The sequence below is a fragment of the Emydura macquarii genome, unplaced genomic scaffold (genome assembly GCF_026122565.2).
Source record: "Emydura macquarii macquarii isolate MOO-44397 ecotype Brisbane River unplaced genomic scaffold, CSIRO-AGI_Emac_v2 contig_2897, whole genome shotgun sequence".
NCBI classification, from domain to species: Eukaryota; Metazoa; Chordata; order Testudines; family Chelidae; genus Emydura; species Emydura macquarii.
The window spans coordinates 7670175-7686624 of NW_027133034.1; the positions used below are offsets into that span (position 1 = coordinate 7670175).

The 16450-nt window shown below is 40.1% G+C and overlaps 1 protein-coding gene across 6 annotated transcripts in view; it reads left to right on the forward strand.

The window, feature by feature from the left end:
* The window catches only part of LOC137167056 (transducin-like enhancer protein 4), a 117964-nt gene that overhangs the window by 35473 nt on the left and 66041 nt on the right, over positions 1-16450 (forward strand). For 3 of the 6 annotated variants that reach the window (XM_067569015.1, XM_067569016.1, XM_067569021.1), the window contains exon 6: positions 15438-15512. The exons of the other annotated variants lie outside the window; for them this stretch is intronic. In XM_067569015.1, the coding sequence (XP_067425116.1) occupies positions 15438-15512 (75 nt within the window). The remainder of the gene's footprint in view (positions 1-15437; positions 15513-16450) is intronic. 6 annotated transcript variants of the gene reach the window in all.

A 16450-nucleotide genomic window follows, 5' to 3' on the forward strand; every position in this document is an offset into this window, starting at 1 on the left:
AGGATATGTTGCTGTGGAACATACAGAACCAATTCAGGGTTGTTGGTATTCACCGAGCAGCTACAGGTGGCATAGTGCTGCTTTGGGCACTGAGAAATGAGCAATGACTGGAGGGATCACATCATAATGCAGGCTTGAGATGATGAATCATGGCCGCAAAACTTTCAGATGCACAAGACTACATTCTTAGATCTGTAGGCTGAGCTCACCACATCCCTCCAGTGCAGGAACCCAGAATGACAGCTGTACTGGTGGTGGAGAAGCAGATGGTGATTGAGCTGTGGAAACTTGCAATGCTGGAATGCTACCAGTCGCTGGGTAATAATTTTAGAGTTGGAAAATCTACTGTGGGGGGCCATTGTCATAGAAGTGTGCAGAGCATTAATTATCTCCTGTTAAGTAGGAATGTGACTTGGCAATGTGCAGGACATAGTGGATTGATTTGCAGCAGTGGGGTTTCCAAACTGTGGTGGAGTAATAGGCTGCTCAGGCATCCCTATTTTGGCACCAGAGAACTTTGCCACAGAGTACATCAACAGAAAGGGCTATTTTTTTTTTTATGGTTATGAAAGCATTGGCAGATCATAGGGGACACTTCACCAACATTGGTGTTGGCTTGTTAGGAAGATGCATGACACTTGCATCTTTAAGAACATAGGACTGTTGAGAAGAGAGACTTTCATTCCCAACTGGCGGATTACCATTGGTGATATTGACATTGCGATAGTGGTTCTGGGGGATTGCCAGGGGGTGGGGTTCTGGGCCAGTCCTGGCTGCACTGCCCAGGGGTGAGCGTCAAGCGCCTGCTTTGCCCGGCGGTGAGCATCAAGCGGCCAGGGATAGGAAGACCTGGGCACTCCTGGCTCCACTAGGTTCCAACTCGGGTCCCAGTGAGGCAGTTATTCAAAGATGTGCGGCCTAAGGGCAGGGTGGCTGTTCCCTGGGCTGCTTTCTACTCCAGCTGCTGTTTCTCTGTTGGTGTCACTGGTTCACCTCTGGGTCCCTTCTGGAGTTCTCTCTGTCCGTGCTCCAAAGGGTCTTCCTCTCACAGTCGTGGCTTGTTGTTGCCCATCTCCCTGATTGAAAAGCCTATGGCAGCTTTTTGTTGAGGTCTGGGCCCAGCTATGGGGGCCTCGGTGGCTTCTTGACAGGATCCTGCAACACATAACTGCCCTCGTGCTCCATTCACGTAGACTGAGCTATATTGCACCCTTTTGAGCTCAGCCTCCACCGGGAGCATGCCCAGCAGGGGTTGGCTGGACGAGGTTTTCTGGGCCCAGAGCTGTTCCTTAACCCTTACTTCCTCAGTGTTGGGTTCATACACCCCATTACAGGGACCTTGCTCCCCTGGCTCATGAAGCTGTATACTGGCCACCTTGACAGCACCAAGGAAAGATTCAACTACTGGCTCAGTGGGTACAGAATGACAATTAAATGTGCTTTTTGTAGATTAAAAGGGTGCTGGTGCTGTTTGATAGCCAGATTAAATCTCAGTGAAAAAAACATCCTAATGGTTATAGCTACCTGCTGCATTCTGCGTAATATTTGTGAAGCAAAGGGGGGGAAGTTACCATTCGGTGGAAGGCAGATGTGGAGTGACTGTCTGCTAAGTTTGAACAACCAGCCGCAAGGTGTATTAGAAGTGCTCAATGTGGAGCTGTATGGCTCAGGGAGGCTTTGAAAGAGCACTTTAACAGTGACCCACAGCAATGCATTATGGAGTACAGAGCTCTACTTGGCCTTGCTATTTTGGGGCCTTTTAGGAACTCTGTGGTGCTTGGTATATATCTGTGAATGTAACACTGTCAGTTCACTTCATAATTTTGCAGAACTCGCTGTACCTTTGATTGTTACGCTGTCACTGATCCTATGAGTTGTCACCCTGTACAGTAACAAAGTGGGTGATTTCAAAACTGCTAAGCACTCTGCAGCTAATGTTGTGAACTAATAAAGATGAATTATTTTTCAAATAGAATTTTATTCAGTAACAATCAGTGTGAAGAAAAATCTGTGCAATTTAAAAGCAAATACATTAAAAATGTAATAAACGAATGGAACAGAACTTACCAAAGGGAAAGGACATTCATGTCCTTTTTACCTACACAGACACTGACCTGTGAAAGCCATGGCAGCTCTGTGTGAAGCTGTGGTTGTTCTTAACATCCCCTGGTTCTTCTTAATGTTCTTAATGTCCCCTGGTTAGAATGGCAGGGATAGGGGATGTGGCCTCTGATGCCACATGGAATGTTTGAGGGAGTGTAGGGAGGTGCTATAATGAAGGCCTCCATGGACTGCAAAGAGAGGTGAGCCCATGATTGTTGAACCTGTAGGTTCATAAGCATCTGCAGTATCTGTGTTTGCTGCCAGAGAAGCCCCATTATGTCCTGGTGCATCTCCCTCTCCTCTTCTTGCTGGGATTCCTGGGCCTGCCTCCTGTCCACTCTTTCCTTTACCAGGTTGTCTGCCTGTTACCCTCCAGGCCGTTTGCTCATTGTCTGATAACCTGTAAGCCAGTGCTGCTTCATTGAACATGTCATCCCGAGTCCACCTCTTCTTCTTCCTTATCTGCCTCAGGCATTTGAAGAGTGAAGGGGGGGAGGGAGAGAACCCTCAAGACAGCAACAGTAGCAGCTGCAGCTAAAATACACAGAGGTACCATGGAGATCTCTCAGGAGAAGTCAAAGGACATCACTGTGCACATAAACTGCTCCTCGTGGCCCCCCTTTGCACAGGGTAATAATAAGAAAACGACCTCATTTTATTTTATTTTTGTATCGCTGCCTCTAGTAGTACAGTTAAATGAATGAAAAGTCGTCACTGTATCCTGTTAAATTGGGGACGCCATCAGTACATTGTTGTAATGGGAAATATAATTATGCGCTTACCCGAGGTTCCTTCCTTGTATCAGGCTCAACTGCCAGGAGTGTGATGGAGTCTCAAACAGGTCCTGGCCTGCAACATAATTGGACCATCTGGTTGCAAGTCTACCATCTTCCTCCTCCTCCTCTTCCTCTCTGTTCATGTCAGGAGCCTGTAGCTTAGGCTCCTCTGAGGAACTTGTGGTGATCTGGGGGTGGTGAGGGCCTCTCTGCCAAATAAGGCATGCAGCTGTTTGTAAAAGTGGCAAGTCTGCACATCGGCATCCAATCGACTGTTGGCCACCCTGGACTGCTGATATGCCTGATGCACTTCCTTTGCCTTCGTGCGGCACTGCTGGTGGTCCTTGTAATACTCCTTCTCCTGCTTACCCTTTGCAATCTTCTCATAGATGTCCACTTTTCTATGGCTGGTACATAGTTATGCTTGCACAGGCTCTTCTCCCGTCAGGCCCAGATCTTCCCATTTCTTTGGTTTACTCCAATCCAGAATGCCTTTTGAGTATGTAGCCTGCTTGGTCAGCTGTGCCGTTGCACACAACAGTGGAGAGTTGCTAGGTTTACTTGTCAAGTTTGACAATCAGGAAGAGGCATTTCAAAAATTCAGGGGGCTTTGAAGGGCAGGGAGGCTTTCTAGTCTCTCTGACTCCTGGGTCGTGGAGTTCACAGTTGTGACCAGAGCAGGGCATTGTGAACAGCTGCTGGAGGACTGTTAGGGTCCATGTAAGTAACACAGTGTCTACACTTGCGCTGCACTGACCTCAGTACATCAACCATAGTTCAGTGCTGCATAAGGAGGAGGTGTTACTGCATTGCTGTAACAGGGTGCTTATATTGGTGGGAGATACATTTAAGTGTAGTCACATTACAACTAGGTCTATGCAAGGTGGCTTATGTTGACCTAATTTTTTAATGTAGGCCAGGCCCTGGATGTGGGGAGCAATTTTTAAATGCACAATCGAGGCTGCCTTCATTAGCAATTTATGTCGGTATAACTGCGTCGCTCAGGGGTGTGGAAAATTCACACCTCTGAATGATACAGTTATACTGATCTAACTCCTGGTGTAGACAGTGCTGTGTCAATAGGAGAATCCTTCCCGGTGACAGGATTCTCCTGTTGACATTGCTATCACCTCTTAGGGAGATAGATTACCTACATTGATGGGAGAAGCCTTTACTACTACTACTACTACTTCATATGGTTGACGTAGGTGTAGAGCAACAACTGTTCTTTTATCTTTTGATGATTAAGCGAAGTAGTGGAGTGCATGTCTGTGATGCCTCCTTTGTATTTGTGAATTGGGCATTGAGTCATTGTATGTTCCACATTGTATGTTCTAGGGGGCCACATTTCACACTGGACAGTTTTAAATTTTCCATTTGTGTATCTGCATCTGCCAGGATATGCATGGATGCAGTTTATGGTTGCCCATAAGCTTCGTGGAAGATCGAAATGTCTTCAGTGAAACATACAGTGGCACATCTGCTTCTAAGTGTAGACAAGCCTTAAGAGAAGTACGCACATTTTAACTTCACAACCCATTCCCACAATCATGCTCACTACAAGGAATTTAGATGATAAGCCACTTAATTGATCCAAAGTTACAAATATTGCCCCATTCCTATTATGGATACAAGACTACCCACTAAGTTCCTAAGTCCGTTGAAGTCAATGGAAAAACTTAGTTGGGCTTTGGATCGGGCCCTAAAGTTAAGCATTTTCAGGTCTGCAAATAGAACCTTGTATGGTTTCTATATTTGTTTGTGCCAGTTCCTTCATAAAATCTTGGCCCATAATGATTTCTTCACCTGCTCAATTCTCATTCTTTCACATTTATCAAGCATTATACCTTATGTGTGCGTGTTCCATAGTGTTAAAGCTCTGCAGGCTAAAAAGGAAATGAAGAGGTTCAAAAAAAAGTTCAAAACTTCACCTTTCTTGCATGCATTTACAAAGAGAAAAGAGAATGTTTCCAAAAGTTACTGTGCCAATTTGCCTTTCTTGAGGGGAAGTGTAAGCATATGTAGTTTTAATGCCTTTAATAGGGGTAAAATAAAATCTGTTTTAAAAGTGCCACCGATTGATCTCAAGAAGGTTTTTATGTTGTAATGGTGAAATTCTAGTAACTGCATTGCCTCTACGTAATACTAATATCTGCTGAGATCATGCTATATTAGCATGCATAGATGGAGTGATTTTTTTGAGTGTTTTACTAATTTGGTTTGTAATCTCATTTGTAGCTTTAAAAAAAAAAGTATTTTAATGAAATCCTGTTTTTCATAATCTAGATTAATATGGAATTGAATTACATTGTGCTGATGCTGTTTATACATTTTGCTTAAAGTATAATTGTGGAATAGTAGTTTAAAAAATGTGACCAGCCACTTTAGTATTGTGCCTGGGGGGAAAATGAACAAAATACAGTGGCTACATGCACTGATGGCAACATTATTGCCTCATAATAGCTCCAGGTTAACTTGTTTTATTGCTTGTTAGCTTTGTAAGGAATCAATGCCTTGTGGTAACTCAGTTTGATGCAAGAGATGCTGTCCAAAATCACTGGGTCTCTTCATAAGGATACATTGTAGCAAGGTGGTTTGAGTTAAATCAAAGCGACTTAAATCACTGATTTTAATCATAATTTAAAGCAACAAGCAGGACACCTTGATTTAAAGCATCTATTTTAATTGTTTTGCATTTGTACTTTGTAGTGATTTTTTTTCCCCCTAAAAAGAGGTTGATTTTTGTCAGTTAGTGTTGTTAAATGGTTAATTTAATTATTGTTAGTTATTGGTTGGCTGTTGTTAAAACATGTTGATTTGAAACTAAATATTGCCTTTACACTAAATTTGATATGTTTTTGCTAACCAAAAGGCTATGCTGGCTCTGTACACATTTATTTACGCAATTATATAGCTTACTTTATATTTCTTCAGATTCTTAATTTTTCCTTTATCTGTGTGAGATAATGGTGAATGATGCATTTCTTCTTTACTAGATTAATTTTTTACTTGTGCTTTTTTTTTTTTTTTGTCAAGCTCTATTCGGATGGAAATTCAAATTTAATAAAAAATGTACAACAACAATATTTTAAATTATTTTTATTAAATAAAACTACCTTCAAACTACTGGATGCATAAGGAAAAGTTTATCAACTTGTTTTTTGCATTTAAAACAAACTTATAAACAAAGAATGTATTATCTATAGCTAGTGAATTGAACAGATTGTTTCCAGTCACCATGTCCTATAATATTTTAGAACTAGTAGATCTCATCTTCTCATACCAAGTTTTTATTCATAGATTGAAAAAGGAAAACAAGTTTTCCTGCTTTTTCAGCTCCCAATTGGTTTCTTAACTTTGAATGAACTAATCCAGTGGCTCTCAACCTTTCCAGACTAATCGTGCCTCTTTTAGGAGTCTGACTTGTCTTGCGTACCCCCAAGTTACATCTCATTTAAAATCTACTTGCTTACAAAATCAGACCTAAAAATACAAAGCTGTCACAGCGTTCTATTACTGAAAAATTGCTTACTGTCTCATTTTCACCATATAATTATAGAATAAATCAACTGGAATATAAATATTTACTTACATTTCCAGTGTATAGTATATAGAGCTATATAAACAAGTCACTGTATGAAATTTTAGTTTGTACTGACTTTGCTGGTGCTTTTTATGTAGCCTGTTGTAAAACTAGGCAAATATCTAGATGAGATGATGTACCCCCTGGAAGAGCGCTGCGAACCCCCAGGGGTACGCGTTCCCCTTGTTGTGAACCACTGAGATGGTCATTGAACTGAACAATTGAATGAACTGAAAGGAGAAAATATTCTCTCTCTACTTGCAAAAGAGGCTGTGTCTGTCAAAAGCTGGTTTAGCAAGTCCTCAAATTCTGATTTGAGGTGCTTAGTCAATGACTTCAGTTCAGTGGTCTGACTTTCTTTAAAACTTGGCAACAAACATGTGTTGCTTAATATTTTTTTTACTTGATATTTTATGTGAATTTAATAGCTTATAATTTTGGGACTTTACATAGGTTGTCAATTGTCAATTTAATTTTCAATAGGTTTATTTAAAAATACTATTTAATTTAAATAATCTGATTTAAATACAAAATCCTATGTTTCCTTTGTTTAAAAAAATCATGTATTTTTGTCCCACCCTGTGTTAGGTCTTATCTGCACTGGGAAATTAGGTCAGTATAACTACATTGGTCAGGGGTGTGAAAAATCCACACCCCTCAGTGATGCAGTTAAACCAACCTAACCTCTGATGCAGACATTGCAAGGCGGATGGGAGAATTCTCCTGTTGACCTGGCTACCACCTCTCTCGGAGATGGATTAACTACAGGGATGGGGATACCTCTCCTGTTGGCGTACGGTGGCATACACGGAGGTGTGACAGTGGTCCTGCTCCGCTGCCGAGTTTTAAGTGTAGCCAGCTCTTATGGTATGTTGCTACTGTATTTATTACAGTTTTAGTCAGTGTCCTGTAGAGTATTTTGGTTGCCCTGGTAATAAAATATGTAATAAGGATTGCAGAAAAATCTGTGGGTTTGGGGCTTCAGTCAATTTTTGCTGTATTCTCCAGTATCAGATTGAAGAAAAATAATAATTTAGCCCTTCTGAATATGCAGATAACCATCAGTTAGTAAATGAGTACTCTATCTTGTGGCCTCTTTTAGACAGAATCAAGCACTGAAGTGTCAGCTTTGCCTTTTCATCTTGGTAAGGAAGGATGGCCTTGTGGTCAAGGCATGGGTTTCAAAAGATCTGTGTTCAATTCCTAGCTCTGCCACAGACTTTCTGTATGACCCTGTCAAGTTATATAATCTCTGTGCCTTAAGTCGTCATCTGTACAATGGGGATAATAATGTTTCCCTATATCACCAGGATGATGTGAAGATAAAATTCTTGTGTTTTGCAGTGATTGGTGGGAGGAGGGGAGAGGGAGAAGAGTGTCCCAGATAACTGTCCAGATAAATACAGAGAGGTTGTCAGCCCATGATCAGTTAATTTGATGTGCTGATGCTAACAGACTTATGTTACTCAGTACACTTGACTATTATATTTGTTAATTGTGACTTGAAATGCTAATACATTACAATGGCCTTCTTTTGAGTGATTGTCTGTAGAAAACTTCTTCTTCAAATTAATATACTCCTATCAGCTGTCAGTGAAGTGGTTAAAAATAAGCCAGGTCATCTGGTCCTTAGGTTGTCGTGTGGTTTTTTTTGTTTTTGCTTTTTTGTTTTTTAATAGGAATATCAGCTACACGTGCAAAATAAGACAGTCCAAAATATTGAGAAGTAAGACGGTTAAATTGCAAAAAATGGAAATGCTGCATACATTAACACACCATTTAGCTTTTCCTTATCAAGTAGTGGGTTGATTTCCCCCTGTTTCATCACCACTAGTATAGCTCCACTGGTGGTGGGAGCGAGACATATATAGGGCACAGGCATTTTTACCGCTATACCATGTTGGACTTGCTCTGTTCAGGGTTAGACAACATGGTGGTAGAAACGCGTGTGCCCTTTTTATGGTATAGTCTCTGTTGTTACTACCAGGGTGGTGGTGTAATGGTGGGAGATTTCCCAATAAAAGGATAGTGCAGACATAGCTCAAAAGAGGGTGATGAGAAGACACAGTGATAAAAGGAAAAATGATACTACTCAGAGTTAGAGGTCTTGGTAGAGGAATGGGTTCATTGCCCTAGCCTGTTAATCCAATATGAAACATGTAGGGTAGGGTAGAGAGAACTCTTTTCTTAAAAACAAAAAAAACAAAAAAAAAAACTGATTATTATAATTGGAAGAAAATTGGTGTTTTATTTGCATGTGTACAAGAAGGACTGTTTGCTTATACGAGTGTATTGAGAGTTACATATCCCCAGTCTGTGCACTCTTTCTTGCTTGTTCTCGCTTACCCTTCTGTTAGATATAAGCCCTGAACTCATCAGTTGGTGGGCGGGATATTGTATGTGGTTTGGTTTTGGCATCATGCTGTTTGCTATTACAGCGTATGTAGGAAAACTCATTTAAACACAACTACCAAACAATGGGAAATGGAATAAATCAATCTCGAAATACATATGAAGTTAGGGTTAGCCAGCTGCCATCCTTATTCCGTGTGTGGCTTTCCTTGCATTAGTGATATCCTCAGATTGCACTGTGTTTGGGGTTCAGTCCTGTTCCTTTTTTCCCTGCTATGGATGGCATCCATGCATAGTGACCAATAAAAACAGAGCTTCTATAAACAGGTATAATGTTTAAAATAGAATTAAACAAGCAAGCTGCTCCTCTCAAGGCAAAAAGTGGATGTGTAAACTGAATCCACTTGGAGATCTTTTTTTTTTCTTTCTCCAAATCCTGCGTGCTTTCATTTAGAGAGAGAGAGAGAGAGAGAGAGAGAGAGAGAGTGCGTGTGCGTGTGTGCGCGCGCGCCTCTTATTGGAAAAGTGGCTCTTGGGTCTGAATCCTGCAAGAAGTGTCAGTGCAGGAGTCTACCTGTCCAGCTCCAGTTGTAGAATTGTGGCTTTAGTGACTGAATCCATTGTGCATTTTGGTTTGTTTGCATGGTATGTCACTGAAATTTTAATAAATGTCTAAGAAGCTAGCAATAGGATAATTGTGATCATCCTTCCTATATCTAGGGCCCTACCAATTTCACAATCCTGAGATGTGGACTGTGAAATTGGCCCTTGTCCGTGAAATCTAATCTCCCCTGTGCTGTTAGAGTGCCCCAGCCAGGAACCTCTAGCTGCTAGTTCCTGTCTGGCTGGGGCACTCCCAGCAACACAGGGGAGAGATCAGACTCACCTCTCTTTCCTTCAGAGCCCAGCTCTAAAGGCAACACAGAAGTGAGGATAGAAATCCTGCCAACCCCCTACAACAGGTTTGTGACACCTCCCGCCCCCTGTGATTTTGGGTTGGGACCTCCATGGTTGCAACACCATGAAATTTCAGATGGAAACATCTGAAATTGTGAAATTGACTGATTTTCAGATCCTATTGCTGTGAAATTGACTAGAATAGACTGTGATGCTCACACCTTCTCTCCTCGCTATGGGCCTGATCCAAACCCACTAAAGTCAATGGAAAGATTCCCTTGGACTTAAATGGGGTTTGGGTCAGGTCTTAATACAGTAAGATTGTCATTTAGGTGTTCTGGGAATTGACTTCTTCGTTAATTCCATGTAGTTAATAACTAAAGAAAATTTTAAAGTGAGATTTTGGGGAGTGTACAAAAGAGATTTTTGTTCTCTGCATTCTTGATATTTGAGATTTTTCCCAGTGAACAGAGCAGTATTTGTCACAAGTCCTCTGTAGTGTCATAGTGCTTATGCATGGTGAGGGAGATCATTTGTACCATAAGTTGTAAAAATGGCTTGTTTTTGTAAAATTTAGCTGAAAACTGGAGCTCTTATTATAGCAACTTCAATGCCAACTCTTGATAGGTATTTAAAAAGCCCCTTTTTAAATGCTAAGTTTCTCCTACCCCCCCAACTCTCCACCCTAACTTAAATATCCTTTGGTGAATTGGTGAATTTGCTGTGCTATCTCTTGCCAGGGTTGTATTGGAATTCTTTTAAATATGTTTTTTCAATGATTTAGAAAAAACTAGGGCTGTCAAATGATTACAAAAATTAATCACTATTAATTGCGAGATTTTAAAAAAAAGTCACGATTAATCGCACTGTTAAACAATAATAGAACACCAACTTAAATTTATTTTCTACATTTTTCAAATATATTGATTTCAATTACAACATAGAATACGAAGTATACAGCACTCACTTTATTATTTTTTATTACAAATATTTGCATTGTAAAAAAGATAAAAAATACAATAGAGGCTTGTTTTCAGCAACACCTTTTAAGAGCAGCCACTGCATATGAGCCACATTTCCCTGGGAACACTTTCCCTACTGTGAATTGTTGACACTCCCCATAACGGGAGCAATGTGGCAAAAGGGCATCAATGTGTTGCTACTAATGAGTGTCTACTGTAATATATTAAGTTCACCTCATACAAGCATTGTAGTGCAGTCTCCTTATTGTTAAAGCACAACTTACAAATGTAGAATTATCTTTTAACATAACTGCATGCAAAACAAAACAGTGTAAATCTCTGAGCTTATGAGTCGAAGCATGAAGGGGCATACGAATGTTTAGCATATCTGACAAGTGAAAGACCTTGCAGCTTCGGCTACAACAATGCCATGCGAACATCTGTCCTCGCTTTCAGGTGACATTGTAAATAAGAAATGGGCAGGATTATCTCCAGTAAATATAAACAAACTTGTTTGTCTTACCGATTGGCTGAACAAGAAGTAGGACTGGGTGGACTTGTATGAGGTGAATTGAAAAATACTATTTCTTTTGTTTATCTTTTTACAGTGCAAATATTTGTAATAAAAAAATATAAAATAAGCACTGTACACTTTATTTTGTTGTAATTGAAATCAATATATCTGAAAATGTAGAAAAACATCCAAAATACTTATAGTAAGTTTAAGAACATAAGAACAGCCATACTGGTCCATCTAGCCCAGTATCCTCTCTTCCAGCAGTGGCCAATGCCAAGTGCTTCAGAGGGAATGACCAGCACAGGTAATCATCCAGTAATCCATCCTCTGTCGCCCATTCCCAGCTTCTGGAAGAGGTTAGGGACACTTCAGAGCATGGTTTTGCATCCCTGCCCATTCAAGCTAATAGCCATTGATGGACCTATCCTCCATGAACTTATCTAGTTCTTTTTTTGGAACTTTGTTATAGTCTTGGCCTTCACAACATCATCTGGAAAGGAGTTCCATAAGTTGACTATGCGTTGTATGAAGAAATACTCCTTTTGTTTGTTTTAAACCTGCTGCCTATTAATTTCGTTTGGTGACCCCTAGTTCTTGTGTTATGAGAAGGAGTAAATAACACTTCCTTATTTACTTTCTCCACACTGGTCAGGATTTTATAAACCTCTATAATATCCCCCCCGAGTCATCTCTCTTCCTAGCTGAGAAGTCCCAGTCTTATTAATCTCTCCTCACATGCAAGCTGTTCCATACTCTTAATCATTTTTTGTTGCCCTTCTCTGTACCTTTTCCAGTTCCAATATATCTTCTTTTAAGATGTGGCAACCAGATCTTCACACAGCATTCAAGATGTGGGCGTACCATTTATATAGAGGCAATATGATATTATCTGTCTTTATTATCTATCCCTTTTCTAATGATTCTCAACATTGTTAGCTTTTTTAACTGCCGCTGCACATTGAGTGGACGTTTTCAGAGAACTATGCACAATGACTCCAAGATCTCTTTCTTGAGCGGTAATAGCTAATTTAGCGTCCATCATTTTATCTGTCGTTGGGATTGTGTTTTCCAACGTGCATTACTTAGCATTTATCAACATTGAATTTCATCTGCCATTTTGTTGCCCAGTCACCCTGTTTTGTGAGATTCCTTCGTAACTCTTCGCATTCTGCTTTGGTCTTAACTACTGTGAGTAGTTTTGTATCATCTGCAAATTTTGCCACCTCACTATTTATGCCTTTTTCCAGATCATGAATGAATATGTTGAACAGTACTGGTCCCAGTACAGATCCCTGGGGGACACCACTATTTACTTCTCTCTTATGAAAACTGACCATTTATTCCTACCCCTTATTTCCTATTTTTAACTACTTACTGATCCATGAGCAGACCTTCCTTCTTATCCCATGACAGCTTGCTTTACTTAAGAGCCTTTGATGAGGGACCTTGTCAAAGGCTTTCTATCGAAGTACATTGTATACAACTGGATCACCCTTGCCCACATGCTTGTTGACCCCTTCAAAGAATTCTAGTACATTGATGAGGCATGATTTCCCTTTACAATAACCATGTTGACTCTTCCCCAACAAAGTGTTCATCTACATTTCTGATAATTCTGGTTTTTACTATAGTTTCAATCAATTTGCCTGTTACTGAAGTTAAGCTGACCGGCCTTAGAATCACCGGGATCACCTCTGGAGCCTTTTTTAAAAAATGTCACATGAGTTATTATCCAGTCGTCTGGTATAAGTTACATACCACTGTTAGTAGTTCTGCAATTTCACATTTGAGTTCCTTCAGAACTCTTGAGTGAATACCATCTGGTCCTGGTGAGTATTAAGTTGGTATTCTATTATTGTTTTAACAATGCCTTTAAAACGGCGATTAATCGCGTCTTTTTAAAATCTAGTTAATTTGTTTATCTCATGCATTAACTATGATTAATTGACAGCCCTAGAAATAACTGCTACCTCAGAATTATACTTTTAAAAAACAAAATGCTCAATAGTTTAAAAAAAAAAAAAATCAAAATCCAAGGGTCAGAGTCTGTTCTCTGCCTCAGTGTGGAAAGCACAGCCTAGGGGAGGAAAATCCAAAATGGCATTAAGCCCCCTTTGTGCTTTTCAAATTCTGTGCTCCTCTGCAGGGCAACATGGCCCCTAGCACAAGGTAGGAAGGCCACTAAGGGCTGCTGTAATTGACAGTGTCTTGCCACAATTACCAGAGCTCCCCCTTAAACCTTTCTCATCCCTACATGGGGGGTAATATAATGTTGCTTATGCTGCTCTTTTGCTACCCCTATGTGGAGGGAGATCTCTGGGGGCCTGTATTTCTGCCCCATTTAAGTCCATTTTATGTCACCAAAGCAGTTTAAAGCTGACTTGCACAGGATCTATCCCAAGATTCCTACATGAACCTGAATTCTACACTGCATCTTCTACTGTAACATAAGGGTCCTTTCTATCACTGTATTTGCTTTTAATACAGATCAAACTTACTCTCTCCCTTCCTTCAAAACTCTTAATACAGTTGCATTTGGGATTGACATGACTTTCTACCAGAAACTGTATCTGGATGAGAGCTGGTTGGGATGGGGGAAGGGAGATGAATTTGCCCCCCGCTTCCCACCCACCCCCCAAAAAACACCAAAAACCCCAAATAAGCCAGAACAGAAATATTTTCCTTTTTTAAAAAAAAAAATTCATATAAATTAAAAAAATTAACTGAATTCTTTCAAATTTTCAAACAGCTGTGCCTAGAGTCCTAGGGCTAGATTTTCTTGTATTCCAGGCTTTGTGCACAGCTATGGTGGCACAAAGGGGTAGGAAAACATCTGGATCCGACCAGCTGAGAATTGCTATTGGTGATGAGGTGCTCTTAGCCGGTTTAGAACCAGAATATTTGGCCCCTGAACCAATTGTTTCTCCCAGCCCAATACAGGAACATGGGGGAGGAGGGAAGGAATAGCTGAAGTGTGCTGCACTCTATCTGCAGCCTGCATATTCATGATATGCTAATTGGTCCTAAAAATCATGGCACTGACAGGATCCTGACACCCCTCATGCACTGTGCTGAGCCAAACTGCACAGCAATGAATCTGGGCTTTAATTCTGAAATACAGTTCTGAGCCACTTCTGTTCCACTATACTGTATACAGCCCATTAAACGTAGTGCATCCTTCTGATATAGTCAAGACCTCACACTATACTCAGTTTAGCCTCTGGCTATAGATCAGAGAACAATACACTCCCTATACAGGCCTCAGATCTGGCAGAACCCTCTTCTGCACAAACACAGAGACTTCTCAACAGTTACAGCCTATATTGTGAAAACCATCATCTCCAAAGCGTGTGCATGCTTTTTTCCCCTAATATGGCATGCATAAAACGTTATATAAAACTGACTTCCCATTTCTGCAGTCTCATCAGCACAGATGGATTAATTTCTCTGGAGCTTCAGGTACGCTCAGATCCTCAAATATAGATCTGATTGCAGGATTGGGACCTGATCCTGTTTTAAGTCAATGTTTTCAAATAAATATCCTTTTAAACTTTCAGGATGAAGCTGTCCTAACTGATAAAAGAAGGTACAGCATCACTCAAAGCAAGATAATATAATTGCTGAAACTTGTAAACTGTGTTGTTAATTAGCCCATGTTTTTGATGGAACTGTTTAAATGATTAAAACTTACATTTTTAGGGATTGAAATAATGAACTTGCACATTTTAATGAAGTGTGAATGGAATTTTAGATTTCCTTCCCATGGTTGAAGTGCTCGGAAACATGCCATGGAGAGGAATCTGCATTTCCTCTGATGAGGGAGCAGGGTGGCTGCTGAAATGCATTCCTTTCCTTTTCAGTACATCTCTTTTATTTAACAAGATTCTATTGTAAGGAACCGGGCCTGGGTTTTCGGATGGAGCATATTTGCAACAGAAGCACACTGCCCTGATCAATAAAACAAAGGCAGGTCTTGGAGCAATTCACTTTGGGGAAGGAGGGTCTATGGTACACTTCTAGGCAGGTAATTACTTGGATCAAATTCTCCCCTCTCCCTGCTTTCACACATACACACAGCATTTTACTGTCTGCTCAGAGAACCATTATTTCAAGCCCTGCATGTGGTTGAAGGGTTTAAAAAAAAAAAAAGAAAGAAAGAAAGAAAGGGGGGAAAAAAGAGGGGGAAATCTGTGCTTAAATGACTAGAAAGCAAATAATTTTATTCTGTTTCTGATCTTCATTTATAGCACCAGCAACAAGTGGTGCAGGCTGTGGAACGTGCCAAGCAAGTGACCATGGCAGAACTGAACGCAATCATTGGGGTATGTGGTCTTTCCATTTTAGCTCTAATAGTGTTTGTAATTAGCTTTTTTCTTTATTTAGAAAAAAAAAATTTTTTTTTTTTTTTTTTTTGCTCCATCAATTGAGCAAAAGTTGTAGACCGCAGTGAAGTTAAGTAATCTGACTTAATCTGCATAAAAGATGATTGCTACATAAAAACTTTTGATTGAACTGTGCCCATAAGGTGAATAGGGTAACTGTTTTATCCATTCCTCTGGGACTAGCCTTTTTTCTTTTTGTTTTAATTTTTCTTGATGGGTTTTTTTAAGTAAAACTTTTACATTTGCTTAGTGCTGTTCAGTCTGCCTCTATAACTACCTATAAGGTAGCATTTGATTTGCACTGATACTGAATGAGGGTTTATCCCTCCTGTCCTTGCGCATGATGACCAAAAATAGAGAATATCCACTTTTTTAAAATCTCCCCCCTCCACCAAAGAAAGTGATAGGTGCCATGCTTCCATTTGTCTGAAAAATACAGGTTTCTCTTCTGAAAACTTTTCTAACCGTATTAGCGTAGTGTAGAAGTCCTGCATGATTTTATGGGTTTGGGCAGCCATAATGTTTACATCTTATAATTCAAGAGGAAAAGAAAAAACAATGAAATACTGGCTGTTCGCACTACATAAAATAAAGGTGAGAAATCAAAGCTTAACAGCACATTATTCACATCTATAATTATGCAACTGGTGCAAGCAGTTGTGTAAACTATTCTAATGAAGACACTACAACTGTACTTTCCTTATTCTACCCCCTCCAAAATGCTTTTCTTTTGTGTATAGATTATACATGTCTTTTTCCTTTTTTTATTCAATGTATCAAACACACTTTGAAATGCTAATTATTCCATTTACTTTCATTAAAATTCAAATTGCTGAGTGAAGATGTGGATAAGGGTCGCAGAATAATCAATCTGAAGT